At 37.4% G+C, this 16,942-nt stretch overlaps 1 protein-coding gene across 2 annotated transcripts in view; it reads left to right on the plus strand.

The window, feature by feature from the left end:
* The window catches only part of KIF13B (kinesin family member 13B), a 185,494-nt gene that overhangs the window by 92,052 nt on the left and 76,500 nt on the right, over positions 1-16,942 (plus strand). For both annotated transcript variants that reach the window (XM_045576884.1, XM_036423524.2), the window contains exons 13-15: positions 3,733-3,867; positions 10,985-11,115; positions 16,382-16,468. In XM_045576884.1, coding sequence (XP_045432840.1) covers positions 3,733-3,867; positions 10,985-11,115; positions 16,382-16,468 — 353 coding nt within the window. The remainder of the gene's footprint in view (positions 1-3,732; positions 3,868-10,984; positions 11,116-16,381; positions 16,469-16,942) is intronic.

The following is a 16,942-nucleotide window of genomic DNA, read 5'->3' on the forward strand; positions in this document are numbered from 1 at the left end:
ACAATTAATTGTTCATCATATAAGAAATAATTTTTTAGGGTCATAAAAAAGTATTCAATAAAGAGCTACTTTGTAGCCTCTGGCTCTGAACATCCAATTCTATTAAGTGTTTTGTAGACCTAAGGAAATTTGCCTAAACCACAAAATTATTAGTAGAAGATATTAGGTTGTAAGGATCTTGCTTCCATATGACAACTCAGTAAAAATAATGTGAAATTCTTCAATCTGAGGTTACTCTCATTTTTAGAACACTTGATATTGAGTTGTGAAATCTTAGGGTGGAAACATTAGCATTTGGAGAAAAGCCCGAAACGTCCAGCTAAGTCATAAAAGACTTATGCTGTGGCTTTCCTGTTAGATGGTTCATTCAACCCCTGTTTTAGAAACATATATGATAATGTGAAGCTCAGTACCCCTTCAATCAGTCTTTTCATGATTGGACAACTCTAATGTAGCTATTTAATAGAAATCTTTTATTTTTTTTAATTTCTGCTCATTTGCCTTATTTATTCTTCCAAAATTAAAAGAAAAAGTATACCAATTTAATGTAGTAACTAATAATAAAATGGCCAGTTGGATTCACATATGTGTTGGGGTCTATGCTAAGCACATTTAAATACAGTATTTTATTTAATCCTCCCAACAACCCTGAAAGACAATTATTGACCAGATATTTAAACCTCTGCCTCTTTTCCTCCTTTTCTAAACTTAAAAATCTCACCTGTTTTCAGCTGTCCCCTGGATTGGCAGGTACATAGAACTTGCCATTTATTTTGCCTCCCAGTAGATTACATCTTTAAATGTGCTGTTCAAAACCAATCTATATATATCAGAAGTTGTAGGATACTACTATTATGTAGCATGAAGTGGGATGTTTTATTTATAGTAATGCAAACTAGAATTTAAGTCCACTTAAAAACATTTTTTATTATAGTCAACTTCAATATTGGTAAGAGAACAGTATAATAAATCTACATATACTCATCACCCAATTTCATTAAAGATCAATATATGGCCAATCTTATTTTATCTATGTCACCACATTGGGTTATTTTAAAACCTATTCTTCAAATTACAGAGAAGACAATATACCAAGGTATAAACTTTATTTCTCATTACATATTTCACTTTTTTGCTTTTCATAAACTATATCATTCCGATAATTGTTCGTTTGGGAACTCATTTGTGTGAGCTTCTTTGAGCTCTCCAAAAATAAAACATTGACTTTGAAGTGCTCTTGTGCTTGGATTGCTTTGCTGATACAAAAGAAGGTAGGTCTAAGTGAGATTGCTGTGCTAGCGAATTTTATCTTTAGCATCTTTCCTTACCTAGCTGTTCTCTCCCTCTTGCAGATGTCCTTTTTGGGGACTATGCCTGATTTTATCCAATACCTTATCTTTCCAAGCCCCCAGGCTTCAGTGCTGCTGAGCTTTCTTCTCCTCTCTCACTGGATCTGTTGATCATTGATCTCCTTCCAAAATTGCCTTACATTCCCTGAAATGTAACTCTGGCAGTATAGCCAGAAATTGTTAATGAAGTCTTCTGCGATAAAAATGGTCTGTGCCCAGATAACTTTGAGAACATCTGGATAAACTAAGTTAAATAGATTTCATTTTTTGAAGGACTTTCCACATGTCTGTCCCCAGTCTGGGCTCTCAGAGTCCTCTATGCTCTGTGGCAGCTTCTTTAGTGTGCCAGCCCTATGCATCTCTGCCATCGAAGTCCAGAACAGCTGTCTGTATCCTTCTGACCCTGAAGTCATGCAGTATTCTACTGTTGTTCAATTTTTGTGTGAACAGTTTTATTATCTAATGAGTGAGTAAGATTCTCAAGGAAAAAGGCCTTACTTTTTGTTTCTCAAGTGGGTGTTCAATAATATTTTTGAATAAACCAACAGAACTCAAGTTGACTAATTTCATTTTTTTCTATTCTTGAAATAAAAACCTGGATATGATCAGGGGTCAGCAAGTATGTTTCTTTTCATTCTTGGGATCATTCTTTAATTGCCTACCCAAATTCCTATGTAAAAGAGCCTTGCCTCAGAAAGGACTACACAACTTATGTCAAAATTACTCTCCTCGTTTTAGGACCATGTTATTTATCAAGGGTAATCATTTCTTAGAACTGAAAGCTGAAAACTGTAATGTCTCATGCTACATCAATCAGAACTTCTGAAAGAACCCCATAGTGTTTTTTGTTAGAAGGGAGACTTGATTCAAAAACCCAGACACAAAATATCTCTACTTTTGTAATAGAATACTTCTAGGCAAAATGTATTGACTGGGTTGCAGTGGCCATATAAATTAGGATGGTATCCCTAGAAACAACAAGATTCTGAAGCTGTGAGTTAATTGTACTGCATTTTTATTGTGTGGCCCTAATTAAATGACTTTGCATGTTTTGTCTTTCCCCAGAATCAAAAGTCCTTGGTGGCTGTGACTCATTACTGCTTGCTATTTCTAAAGGCCAAAGACACCTTCCTCTGCCCTAATTCATACACCTTAATTATAGAGCATCAGCTGCAGGATTCATATGTATCCATTCATATGCATACATTCATATTTTGAGGATTTAGAGACAGTAGGCACAGAAAAAGAAAGGTTCACATCCTTGTGAAAATAGCACTTGAGTGCATATGCAGGTTTTATTTTGATAATTTATAAGACCAACGTTTGAATGCTCGCTGTGTGTTATGCTTTGAGCTAGGAGTACACCTTGGATAAATGGGATCCTTGGTGCATAGAGAAATGGGCAAGTAAACAATTACCAGTTGAGAACAAGTGTGCCCCAGCTAGAAGACACAGGTATAAAATCTCTTAAGCTAAAGAGAGCATTCTCCACACTTGCAGGGACCTCGAAGATGTTCCATGTAACTGCAGTATAGGTTTTGAAAGTAGGAGTAACAAGGTGTGACGATGGGGGTACATGAAATAGGCCAGATTGAAGGGCCTTGTGGACTTCAATGAAGGAGTTTGGCTTTCATCCTGGCTGGGGAGTCACTGAGCCATCAAGTAGCAAGTGTGTTGAAAACTTGGCTGTTTAGAAACATCACAGTTGAGTAAAACAAATGTATAATTGCTCATATATACAGAATTAAGTGAGAAAGATGAATTCAAGATGTTATTTTCAAGAATGAAAATTGAGAATGCAGTATACTTGGTTGTTATTTGTAAGGCTTTATTTTTAAAATGAAAAAGTTTTAATTAATAAAGTAAGATAGCATTACATAGTTCAGAAAGAGAAAATAATGCAATCTCCTCTCTATATAAAAGCCTAAGCAATCAGCTGACCGTTTGGTAGCTATGACATACAGTGATCACCAGGGGGCAGATACTCAAAGCAAAGGCATAGAAACATGGAACAGATTGATGAATCTCAGAGGGGAAGGGCAGGGGGGAGGGCGGAAAGAGATTAATCAAAGATCTTATATGTATATTAGAGGCCTGGAGTACAGATTCATGCACCGGTGGGTCCCTTGGCCTGGCCTGCAGGGATCGGGCTGAAACTGGCTCTCTGACATCCCTAAGGGATCCTGGATTGCGGGGCACAGGCCAGGCCAAGGGTCCCCACTTGTGCATGAATGCATGCAGCAGGCCTCTAGTAATCTATAATGCCATGTTCTAAGTAAACATTTGACTTACAAGGTTATTCAATAATTACTCTAACGTAAGATCCTTTATATATCCCTGCATCAATAGCTATGGAATTAATACTTCTCTAATACCTTTACAGGAACGGCAGAAACAACTTGAGAGTCTTGGGATATCTCTTCAGTCTTCTGGAATTAAAGTCGGGGATGATAAATGTTTCCTTGTTAATCTGAATGCTGATCCTGCTTTGAATGAACTTCTGGTTTACTATTTAAAGGTGAAGTAATAGGCTTTGCTACTGTTTCCTGTCACAAAATAGAACAGTATTTCACAGCATTTTTTTTTTTTTAAGTTGGAAAACTATGCTTATCCCAAATAATGAATTAGCCAATTGTTCTTATTTGAAAAAGTTGAAGTGTAGAAAAATCTTGGGTTTCTGGAATAGTTTCCCTTTTTAGTTTTTGAGTGATGTTATTCAACCTTGTAATATAAAAAATAATATTCTAATATTATTTCTAACAAATAGCTTAGTTATTATTCTTTAATTTGATTTATACAAGAGAGTTAAATAGACAACTTTAAAGCTTAAGAATTGACTTAAAACTGATTCATTAGTAGACTGAACCTTTTGTGGTTTATATGAAGCACGCCTTTGTGTGAGTGCTTTGTAAGCTTACAAGAGGAAATGCTTGAAGAAAGTTATATTCATAGGATCACTTGATATGAAAGGTGTGTTTCCAGTAACTCTAGGAAAATTAAAAAATTTGGATTATCACCTTATAAAAAAAGAGAATTAGGTCACATAGAGATTGGAAGGGTCAGAGTATGAAATAGGAATAAAGTAAATACTAATGTACACTGAAAGCTATAAATAGTGGGACACATCAGGAAGAAGACAAAAGACAAACTTATGAATCCTAAGATTACATAATTATGAGGAGTGACCCCAAATTGTTTTTATCAAGTTCAAAGCATGAGTTATATAATGGACTATATGATTCTAAAGGAGGTTAATAAATATTAGGAGGAAAATTTCCCTCATAATATATGTGGTTTTAACTAAGGTAACTAGGAAAGTAAAGGTAATGAACTGGTAATGTTGGAAACTGCTTTAAAATTATAGAATTTTGTGGTTTCATTTCCAAAGAGACTAAAGAATTCATGACGTATTGGCTAGTTTCCCAGTTTTTATCAAAGATCCTGGGATAACTGCATGGTATAATTTTGAATACCATGTTTTATTACTGGTATTATAACTGTGGTTAAATCCTGTCTTTGATACATACAATCGTGTGGTTATCAGGTACTTTGCTGCAGTGGGAGCAACACTGTTATTAGTCCATATTACCATTTAACAGAAGTCTGATCTCCAGTCCTTTGCCAGCCCCTGCAGATGTTTCCTCTATAAATGGAAGTTTTCTCTGTCTGGCTACCTCACAGAGTGCCTGAGAGGATTAAATGAGATTGTGTATATAGGAGCTCTATATAAACAGAAGCACTATAAAAATATAAAATATTCTACATATCATTTTCACATTTGATAGTCTCTGTGGTACCTTATGCATATTATTTTTGTCTATTGAAAAAATATGATGTATTCTCTCTCTCACTTCCTCTCTCTAAAAATCAAAAAATTTTTTTTTAAGTCTTGGCCAGTGTGACTCGGTTGGGCATCATCCCATGCATGGAAAGATTGCTGGTTTGATTTCTGGTCAAGACACATGCCCAGATTGAGGCTCAGTTCCCTGCAAGGGGGCATGCAAGAAGCAGCCAATTGATGTTTCGCTCTCACATCGATGTTTCTCTCTCCTTCTATCTATCTTTCTCTCAAAAAATCAATTAAAAATATATGACGTATTATCACATCACTTAATGTGCTTCTAGACAGTGTTGGCAGCATTTTGTTAGAATGTCAGCTGTAGATATTCACATGCTTTAGGAGAGATGCAATATTAGAACAGGACTTGAAATATTCTGCCCTTTTTACTTCTCAGAACCACACATTCTTTTTCTTTCTGATGTGGAGAATTTCAAATTGGAAAACAAACACAGACACCCAAGAAAAAAACTGATTCATATCTGTTCTTTAACTAAAAAGTTAAACAAAGAAATGGTTTAAAGGCTTTTGGAGGGCAGTCAAAATATTTCTGGCTGCCTTGTGTGGAGATGCTGGGATTCTGTTTCAGACTGTGTGGTGAACTCTGTCCTGGCAGGATTTGATGTAGAGTGGGTTTCTTCACTGTCCAAGCCAACCCCATGACGAGAGTATATTCATGACCAAGCACATTCAAAAGGATGAACTCAGTCCAAGAACAGCTTTTGCTTCAGTAAAGCTGTACCGTGATGTGGGACGGAGGAATTCGGAGGCTGTGTATTTTGTGTTATTTTGCTTTCAAATTCTCAAGTCAGTTGAGATGCTGGGCAGATGACTTCACAGCTCTTGGCATCCCACTTGTAAAATGAGGGCACTGGATTAAAATACCTCTAATGTTTTTCTAGTTCCAAGCTGTATGGTTCTCTTCCAGAACAGTGTCTTCCATTTATTTGTTCTGTCCAGAACTGGCAGAGGTGAGGTAAATTCTAGTTGCCATGATTTAGTAAATAATGTTGGCACTGCTCCCACTCATGAGATTCTAGATGCACGGCCAGAGGAACATAGGGCGAATTTATCAAGGTAAATAGTGAAAGTGGTTGTGATGATAAGGATAAAGATGTCTCAAGGGAGAACGCCAGACAACACTTAGATAAGGAACTTCCATAGATATTTTGCAACATTAAAAGCACAAAGGATAAAATGATCGAAGTTTACAAAGGAGTATGACACTTTGCCAGCATATGGACCATTAGCTCACTCCATATTGTAACTTATGCGTTGAGAAGATGGCAAGCACTGTTCAGACAACTCTAGATAAGCTTTATACAAAGAAATATAAAATGCTTTAAATTTCAGTGCAGCATCCTAAATAAATGTTTCACTAGTTTTTCATTTCTCTATACATTATAGCAATAAGAGAATTCGTAATGTTTTTATAGACATTTTTAAAGGTCATAGGATAATTGCAACTTTTCCCATTGATTAGTAAGATCTCCTTGCACAGGAGATTAAGGGTTACTTTTATGTCCTGTGCTCACATGCAAAGCAAGACCTGCCTGAGTTCTGAGGTCAGCTTGGAGATTCATTTCAGCATGAGCCAAGCTTCTAGAGCACATGTGTCAAACACAAGGCCCGCGGGCCAAATCCGTCCCGCCAGGCCTTGCAATGTGGCCCGCACCGTGCTGTCATCACTGCACTCCGCTGCGTTTCCATCACAATGACAGTTTATGACTGTTCAGTAAACCATTCAGCCCGCGATTTAGGCTGGATTTTAGATTTTGGCCCCTTCTCTGATTGAGTTCGACACCCCTATTCTAGAGGGAAGAGCTGCTTCCCTCACCTTACAAACATTATGGCAGTAATAAACTCCCCCTCTCCCAGCCCCCTTAAAAAGCTTTATGAAGACATATTAGAAAAAGAAGGGGGGTGATGGTTACCATCCTAATTGAAACATGCAGTACAGTAATGTTCATAGTTAATATTTGGTATTTTTATCTGTATCCTCTGGGTCTATCCCCATATGTATGTGTATGGATTTATATTGATAGCATATTTTTATATTATAGAATTGGTGTCATAGTGTGATTGAGTCTAATCTTGACTCGGAATCATCCACCAAATCTTTCAGGAGAGCTATTTTGCTTATGTAGCTCTGGGTCTACTCTTTTTACAAGTCAGCTATTTCATAAAGTAATTTTTAAAAATTTCAATTACAGTTGACACACAGTATTTTATTAATTTCAGGTGTACAACTGATTAGATGCTTATATAACTTATGAAATGATCACCCCAAAGCCTTGTACCCCTCTGACACCATACACACAAGTCAACTATCAATGGCTCGGAAAACAAGGGCGATTCTGAAGGATTTGAGGCTTATTACACATATGCACACTTGATAAGGATTTGTACCAGTGATTTAGTAGAAGCTTCAAAGCACATGTTGACCCCATATCATAGCTCCCATTGACAGAAAACTTCATGTTGTTATTGGCCAATCACTAATTGTGATCAGAATGGCAAGGGCAGCCTCCATTCAGTGTTTATGGAGCTGTGTACCAGGCTTCAAGGAACCCAAGATAAATAAGAAGTTGTGGTATGTTAGAAGTTCTTGGATGGCAGCAGTTTGATTCACCTATTTTAGTATTTGAATATAAAAGACAGGCAGATACTGGTACCTTTTCTTTCTTCTACCTCCATTCCAGAAAAGCTGTCTTCAGAGTCTTGGTTATGTTGAGCAAGAGTGAGTCCTTTGTTAAAGAATTTAAATTTTAAAAAAAATTAATTTTAGAGAGGAAGGGAGAGACACAGAGAGAAACATGGATGAGAATGAAGCATCAACATTGATCAGCTACCTCCTGCATATGCTCTGCTGGGGATTGAGTCATGTGCCCTAACCCTAAATTCAGCTGGCAACCTCCTGGTGTGTGGGTTGATGCTCAATCACCATTCTTTAACAGGCTGAGCCACACAGACTGGGCTATTGAAGAATTTTGATTATTAAGATAAATAAAGAGAAACAAAAACTTTTTTGCTTATTATCCCTGGCATTCACTTACTCTTCCCTTCAGAAACTGAGAATACTGGTAAGGCTGAGGGAACTGCACAGGCTATGCTAATATGCTACTTACCCTGATTGCAGGATAGGAAAAGCCACCCTGTGGTATGTCACTAGTGAATATATCCTGTCTCTCTTCTTCTTTATTCCTCCACCCTTTAGGACTTAGTTGATCAAAGGGAGAGTCTCAAGAAAGCCACATAGGAAATTCATTCATAAAGGAAGCAAGGTCCAGTAAATTCATAGAATAGTTAACTAATCATCTCCAGTGAAATTAAATTTAAATGAAGAAAGGTTAAAAGCCATTTCTGTTTTTTATTGTTTCTGAGATTTTAAAATATAATATTTTGTGTTTGCTAAAGTTTACCCTAAAACTAGTATTTTTTATTTTTGAATTTTTATGAGTTTATTTGAACCAAACTGACAACATATGACAAGGAGTAAGATCTCAATTGCTCCCTAAAACTAGTATTTTTTAAGTCATTCATTATACTCATATATCACATAGAAACTAAAAACCTATCTCTGATTAACTTTTATCTTATTTTAGTTACCTTGTACCTTCACAGAATTTAGTTACTGACTAGATAAATTTCTATACCAACCTATGATAAGTTAATATTTTTCCTCATTGGTATTTTTTATTGCAGTATTTAGAGAACTATAGGAAGAATTTATCAAAAAGCTTAATGTTTAACTTGTTTAAACATCAAAGAGCAAAGCTTTGGCTGAATGGAGCTTTTACAACTTAATATTTGAGATTTCAGCAAATCATCATCCAAATTAGGATAGATAATAACCCTAAATGAGATACTTAAATAGTCATTTATAGTGTCAGCTCTATGATTAGGACCTCTCCTGTTTTTTGGCTCTAATGGCTCAGTGCTCAGCTCAAAATAGGTGCTCAATATATTTGTTGAAAAATATAATTTTTCTTTTAGAATTTGTACTAGACAAGTACATGTTTGGGTTAATATCTTATTTCTAATAATTAAAAAAAAATCTTTATTGTTGCGATTATTAACTATGTCCCAGCCCTTTTTTACCCCCATTGCTTCCCTCCACATGGTTCCCACCCCACCCCAGGCCTTCACCACCCTATTGCCTGTGTCCATAGGTTATATATGTATACATATAAGTTCTTGGTTAATCTTCCCGCTCCCCTCCCCCCTCCCTCTGAGATTCTTCAGTCTATTCCATGTTTCCATTCCTCTGGTTCTATTTTTTAAAAAATATTTTAAAAAATACATTTTATTGATTTTTTACAGAGAGGAAGGGAAGGGAGAGAGATAGTTAGAAACATGGATGAGAGAGAAACATCCATCAGCTGCCTCCTACACACTTCTTACTGGGGATGTGCCCACAACCAAGGTACATGCCCTTGACTGGAATCGAACCTGGGGCCCTTAGTCCTCAGGCTGACACTCTATCCACTGAGCCAAATCGGTTTTGGCTGGTTCTATTTTTTAATCCTCATCTGAGGATATTTTTCCCATTGATTTTTAAAGAGAGTGGTAGGAGAGGGAGAGACAGAGAGAAATGCCAATGTGAGAGTGACATTGGTTGCCTCTGGCATGCTCCCCCGACCTGCAACCAAGGTACGTGCCCTTGACCACAGTCAAACCTGGGACTCTTCAGTCCGAAGGCTAATGCTTTAACTACTGAGCCAAGACAGCTAGGGCTGGTTCTGTGTTATTCATTCGTTTATTTTCTTCTTCAGATTCCTTGTTCATTTGTTTTTGATTTTTAGATTCAATTGTTGATAGATATGACTTAGCTGAGTAGAAGGAGAGGGTGGCCTAGGACACATCTAGGTCATGTGAATATTTAATCATGGATGGACAGTCAGATGTTGAAGCACATAAGAGAGAACCTGACTTTTATATCTGTTTTCTCAGTAACCTGCCAAAAAAGTGAGGCTGGTGATTGGAGTGTAGAGAATTGAGTAATTGGAGTGGGAGGGTGGGGGAGTAGAGTTCTATGGTGAAAAAAACACATCTGTCATATCTCTTATGAGGTTTAAAGAGACTGTGTGATTCATAAAATAATTTTAGTCTTTTTAGTTTCTTACATTTGAATAACATTTTATCTTTGTAGTTGAATTATCTTAATTGAGACCAGTTAAGTAATGTGCAGTTCAAGTACCTGTAGTTTTCAGACATACATTTTTGGTACATCTTTGGCCCATGGCTCATGCTCTGAGAGTAGCATAAAATATTTGGAACCAAGATTGCATTGGAGCTCTGGAGTTTTGCTCAGTGGTTAGAGTGTTGGCATGTGGATCAAAGGGTTGAGGGTTTAATTTCTGGTCAAGGGCACATACCTGGATTATAGGTTCAATTGATGTGTCTCTCTCATATTGATGTTTTTCTCTCTCTTCCTCTCTCCCTTTTACTTTCTCTAAAAATCAAAGGAAAACATTTTCTCGAGTGAGGATTAACAACACCAAAAAAAAAAAAAAGATTGCAATGGAAAATAATGATTATAGTAGAGGTATTAATATAAAACTATAGTTTTCAGTTTAAAAGATATAACTCAACTCAGTATATTATTCCTTAAAGGAAATAGAATTTATCAAATGATTTTCAGAGAAATCCAGAAATTCCCCACTGTTCCATTTGCTTTATAAATCTCTTAGCTAAGGTAATGGATTAATTAATATAAGAGGGCTCAGAGTAGATTATTTCACTTTGTATACATGTAAAAATATGGTATTAATCAGTGAATTTGATTTCTTTGTAGGAACATACATTGATAGGTTCAGCAAATTCCCAAGATATCCAGCTGTGTGGCATGGGAATTCTTCCTGAACACTGTATTATAGACATCACACCAGAAGGCCAGGTTATCCTGACTCCTCAAAGGAACACCAGGTAATGTACTTGAATTAGTGTTAACGTCACAATAATTTTTAAGAGGAAGAAACTACACCAGTTGCAGGCTATTTAGCCTTGGTTTGCTTTTAAGTTCACTTAATGAAGATATCCAGTAATATTGTAGGTGGTAGGAAGGGCATCAGGAGTTACACCAGACCTGAGTTCAGCAACCTTAGTACTTGAGTTCTGGCTAGGAAAGAATTCACAGCCAAGACTCAAACTATAAGAAAACATTTATTTGGAAAATCAGAGGTAGAAGAAGTAATTCATAAAGGAAATGGGCTTAGGAAGTGAGTTTTAGAGGCAAAGGAAGAGCTCTAGGAACTTGGGTGTAAGAAGGGTAATGGTAACACACTTGGGGAAGTGGGAGGGGGAGGAGCAGGGGAGGACGAAGGGAAAGGCAAAGGCATGGGCGGGCTCAGGAGAGGGAGAGCAGCGAGGTCCTCTCTTCTAAGGTTTTAAGGGTGGAGATTATAGGGGAAGTTCTAGGGGAAGATCTCAATAGGATATTCAGCAGCTTTCCAAGTGTGTCCTTTCAGGGTTGAGGTCTCCATTGATTGATTGCTTGGTACCAGGGCAGGGGGTCATTATTCAGTGCATCTGGTCCTGAGGTCAGCCTTGATTGTGGTGTTGCTTATCTGGTTTTGCTGCTTTTCTGGGCCAGTAGTTGAAATAAAACTGAGGTCTTGATGTCATCTCTAGGGAGGAAAGGTCAGGGGGTACAAACTGCATGACCAGGGATATGCTAGGGGAGTGGTTGGCAAACTGCAGCTCACGAGCCACATGTGACTCACAAGCCGAAGTTTGGGGCTCTGTTGACTAATGAGTTTGCTGACCACTGCGTAAGGTATTACCTTTACCCAGAAGTTTTGACTTCAGGTTAAAGACATTAGTACATTATTAAAATGTTTTTTAAGTGTTTTTCCCTAAGGCAGTGGTTGGCAAACTCATTAGTCAACAGAGCAGCAAACCTCGGCTCACGAACCACAGTTTGCCAACCACTGTGCTAGGGGACAAAAGGCCACCCTGGGAACCGGGTCCCACCCTACAATTGTCCTTTGCTAGGCTTTCCATCCTGTACCTAGCCTATTATCTTTGTTCTGCTCATGTCTGTCTACTAGTAACTGCCTCCCACAGTTAGTTACCAAATTCTTTGTTAACTTTTTAATCTCTCTTAAACCCATTTTTTCCTCTATGCCCACTACCGCAGCTTATTTAAATAAGGCCCTTATCAGATCTTGACTAGAACCCCTGCCAGTACCCTAATCTTTTTTTCTGCTCTACCCACTGTATAGCCAGGTGACTTTCTACTATTTTTAATACAAAATTCCTTACATCCCTCCTATTTTTCTCCTATTCTTCTGCCTCTGCAATTTCTTAGGTCAACTAACTTATAAAGTTCTGTTATTATCTACTTTGGGAAACTCCCTGTTTGGTCTAAATTAAGGGCCCCTATAATGTATTCCCAGTGTACCTTATGTTTCTGTGTTGTATTCTTAAGGGCTGTTAATCTTTATTACCCCATTGGACTGAGAACTCTTTGAAGACAAGGACCTTTCCTTTTTTTATTCTCTATCTTTAGCATGTAACATAAGACTAGTGAGTAAGTGCTCAGTAAGTAATGAATGAATGAAGAGGCATACCATTATTAAATTAAATGTCAGTTTGTTTTCTTAGCTATGAAACTGTTAACTAACTTGTTATATAACTGTCTAACTTATAGGTGACTAGAGGCCCAGTGCATAGAATTCATGCACTGGGAGGGGGCATGGCCTATGGGGATCAGTCCACTGTGGAAACTCCACTCATCCCAGTCAGCTGAACAGCCTCCCACTGTGGGAGTGCACTGACAGGGGCAGCTTCTGCATTGAGCATCTGCACCCTGGTGGTCAGTGTGTGTCATAGTGACTGGGTGACTGGTTGTTCTGGTCATTCAGTCACTGGCCTTTTATTATATAGGATGATGAACTGACTTATATTAATCTTCTGAATTTTGATCTATTTCATCATGTGATATTAAAAAAATCACTAATATCATCATGAATTTCATCTCAAAAGTCTCTCTATTGGGAAGCTATCAAGCTCATGCTGAAGGATATAGTTGAGAAAGGAAAAGAAAGAACAAGCCTGGCTGGCATGGCTCAGTGGTTGTGCATTGACCCATGAACCAGGTCACAGTTCGATTCACAGTCAGGGCACATGCCTGGGTTGTGAGCTTGATCCCCAGTGTGGGGCATGCAGGAGGCAGTCTATCAATGATTCTTTCTTCATCATTGATGTTTTTGTCTCTCCCTTTCTCTCTGAAGTCAATAAAAGTATATTAAAAAAAGAGCAGAAACTGGCCTGGCACTCCCAGCTCTAGGGCATGTTATTTTCCTATTAAATAATCGTACAGAATACACCCTCAGGCAAGATCATTCTCTGTGATAATAAAGTAAGACAAAGCAGGCCACATAATAATTTTGTTTTAGTGCAAACAAAAGACAAGGTCACTGTGCCACACACAAAATAACAAACATCTCCTCTTGGCTAATGTGAGCCACTCCTTCACTCATTACAACTTTCTCCTTATTCTAGTCTCCCCTATATAGGTAAGATTTCTAAAAAATAGCTCATCATGCCGAAACTGGTTTGGCTCAGTGGTAGAGTGTACTGAAAAGTCCCAGGTTCGATTCCGGTCAAGGGCATGTACATTGGTTGCGGGCACATCCCCGGTAGGGGGTGTGCAAGAGGCAGCTGGTCGATGTTTCTCTCTTATCGATGTTTCTAACTCTCTATCTCTCTCCCTTCCTCTCTGTAAGAAATCAATAAAATATATTAAAAAACAAAACAAACAAAATAGCTCATCATAGAATTTACTCCTGCTTTCTGACAGCATCCCATGAATAGAGAACCCCCACTCCCTTACACCCACTCCCAGATCATCCAGCTAAAGCCCCAATCTTGCAACAGGTCCTCAACACCCTCTTACTGATGCCCCCGGCTTCCTAAGGCATGTTTTTTCCCTTTGCATGAGTAATAAACCCAACTTGTTCAACTATAGGAATATCCCTGTGGTCTGTAGTTGCAGGACGTTGACACAAGTTTTCCAAAACTCACTTGAGAGCTTGAACTTCACAATTGGCAACAAGTATTGTCAGTTATTTTCCTCAAAGTGAAAGGCTGGCTTTGTTTATTTTCAAGAAAATGTCTGACAAAAGACCACTTTATATATGTCTTTGCCTCAGACAGTCATCATACTTTGGAATGCATTAAAGCAGTGCTTTTTGTATACTTCTCATTTTGTCATCTATGTTTAAAAAGTTGTGTACTCAAGAGTCAAGATTTCATACAAGCCAAAATTTTTACTGCTTTGTTAAGAACATTCACAAACAAACATTTCTTTATGTTTTAAAATATATTTTTAATTCTTTATTGTTTAAAGGGGGACATATGTTCCTTTTCCCCCTTCCCCCATTGACCTCTCCTCAGCCACTCACCCCCCAGCACATGCCCTCACCCCCCTACTGTCTGTGTCCATTGGTTATGCTTATATGTGTGCATACAGATCCTTTGGTTGATCTCTTACCCCCCTCTGCCCTGCACCCTTCCCTGCCTTCCCTCTGAGGTTTGACAGTCCGTTCAATGCTTCTATATCTCTGGATCTATTATGTTGTTCATTATATTCCACAAATGAGTGAGATCCTGTGATATTTATCTTTCTCCAACTGGCTTACTTTGCTTAGCATAATGATCTCTAGGTCCATCCATACTGTTGCGAATGGTAAGAGTTCTTTCTTTTTTACAACAGCATAGTGTTCTATTGTGTAGATATATCACAATTTTTTAACGTGCTGGCTGGACTGCTGTAGCTTTAAGAAATAAGCCTACCTATGCCCTGGCTGGTGTGACTCAGTTGGCTGGGTATAGTCCTATGTACTGAAGGGTTGCTGGTTCAATTCCTGATTCATGGCACATGCCTGGGTTTCCCGCTAGATCCTCAGTAAGGGACATGCAGGAGGCAGCCAATCAATGATCCTCTTTCATCATTAATGTTTCTTTCTCTTCCTTTCTCTTCCTCTCTGAAATCAATAAAAAAATATTTTTTCAGAAAAGAGAAACAACCACAAATCTGATTCAAAAACAAACAAAATCTAGCAGTATAATGCCAGCAAAATGCTTTGGGAATTTAAAGAAAGCAAGGTACTATAGGCTGGATGGCAGCCTTTCGTGGGAAGTATAAACCAAACGGCTTTTGAGGGTTGAATAAGATTTGGAGGAATGGAGAAGAATGGGAACCCTATTTCAGTGTGTAGAATGGGTATAAATCTGGCTTTGGAGGAAGAGTCAGCCATGTTTAGTGGACCGAATCTAAGGTTTTGTTTGTTTGTTTGTTTGTTTTCTGTTGATAGTTCACTAGAAGAGGGAAAGGAGGAGATAAAGAGGGCTTCCTTTAACGTTAAGGTAAAGAACTTGACCTTTAGCCCTAGCTGTCTTGGCTGGGTGGATGGAATGTCATCCTGCAGACTGAAGTGTGGCAGGTTCAATTCTGGTCAAGGCCACATGCCTAGTAGGGGTATCTTTCTCTCCCTCTCCCTTCCTGACTGATATCAATATATTTTTAAAAAAGAACTTGACTTTTACCCTATATCTAAGCAAATGAGTTATTCAGCAGGAGAGAGGCATGATGACACTGGTATTACAGAATACCAATTTTATAGCGGTATGCATAATTTTCTATTTACTTCCTGGCCTCTCCAAATTCTTCATTTAATATTCTTCTACCCATTTCTTCTGTTTAACTCCATTGTCAAGGTAAACAGTTAGGTGGACTTGACAAATCTTCACTGTATTGACAGGATATGAACATTTTTCTATGCTATCGTCAGTTATAGAAGAATTTAACATTGCTCTCATTTCTTATTACTGATACCTATAGCTACTTCTAGCGTCTCCTCGGTTGACTGGCTTCTTTTTTATTTACGAGATTGGACATACTTATTTCAATTGCTACATTATTTTCCTATTTTTGGCTGTAACATTATATAACAAATTTAGAACTTTGAAAAACAGAGGATAATTATTGTACTAGTACCATAAGCATTTTAGGTAAATTAGCAAAAGAGTAGATATAAATAATAAAATTCACCAATGGCAGGTTTTATTTTGGAAAACTGATTAATTCATTTTTTCTATTGTAGTAACCAGATCTCTGTGATCCTGGAAAATAAAAGGAGAAAATGTGATAATTGTTGTTTATATGTTTGACCTCTTCTCCCCACAGAACATTTGTAAATGGCTCTTCCGTGTCCAGTCCTATACAGCTACACCATGGGGACAGGATATTATGGGGAAACAACCACTTCTTCAGGTATGACATTATTCATGGTTCTTAAAAAGGATTATTGAAATCTGTACTCTGAAATAGAAGAATATATATTGAAAAGTGAATATAACTCCATAAACATGATATATTTTAGTGTATAATATTTACTTATTTTCTAAAGGTGTATTTATATACTATATTCATAGTAGGGCAAAAGTAGGTGTACTGTTGTTCTTATGGAAAATAATATAATAAATAATAATACAAAAATAAACGGTTTGTAGTAACAGCTATAAACCTACTTTTGCCCCAGCTGTATAGGTGTTTGCTTGTAGCCCAAGAAACATATGAACCATACACTCAGGAAAAAATGGTTTACTTACAGATTTTTTTCCTTTTTATTTCTCAGTGGAAAATGATTGTTTTCCCATCTGCTATAAAAATACATTAATTTTTTTTCTGACATGCTTATCTTTTTTGTTGTTTATTAAAAATTTTTAAAAATATGTATTTTATTGA

Source organism: Pipistrellus kuhlii, unplaced genomic scaffold (assembly GCF_014108245.1).
Source record: "Pipistrellus kuhlii isolate mPipKuh1 unplaced genomic scaffold, mPipKuh1.p scaffold_m20_p_8, whole genome shotgun sequence".
In the NCBI taxonomy this organism is placed as follows: Eukaryota; Metazoa; Chordata; class Mammalia; order Chiroptera; family Vespertilionidae; genus Pipistrellus; species Pipistrellus kuhlii.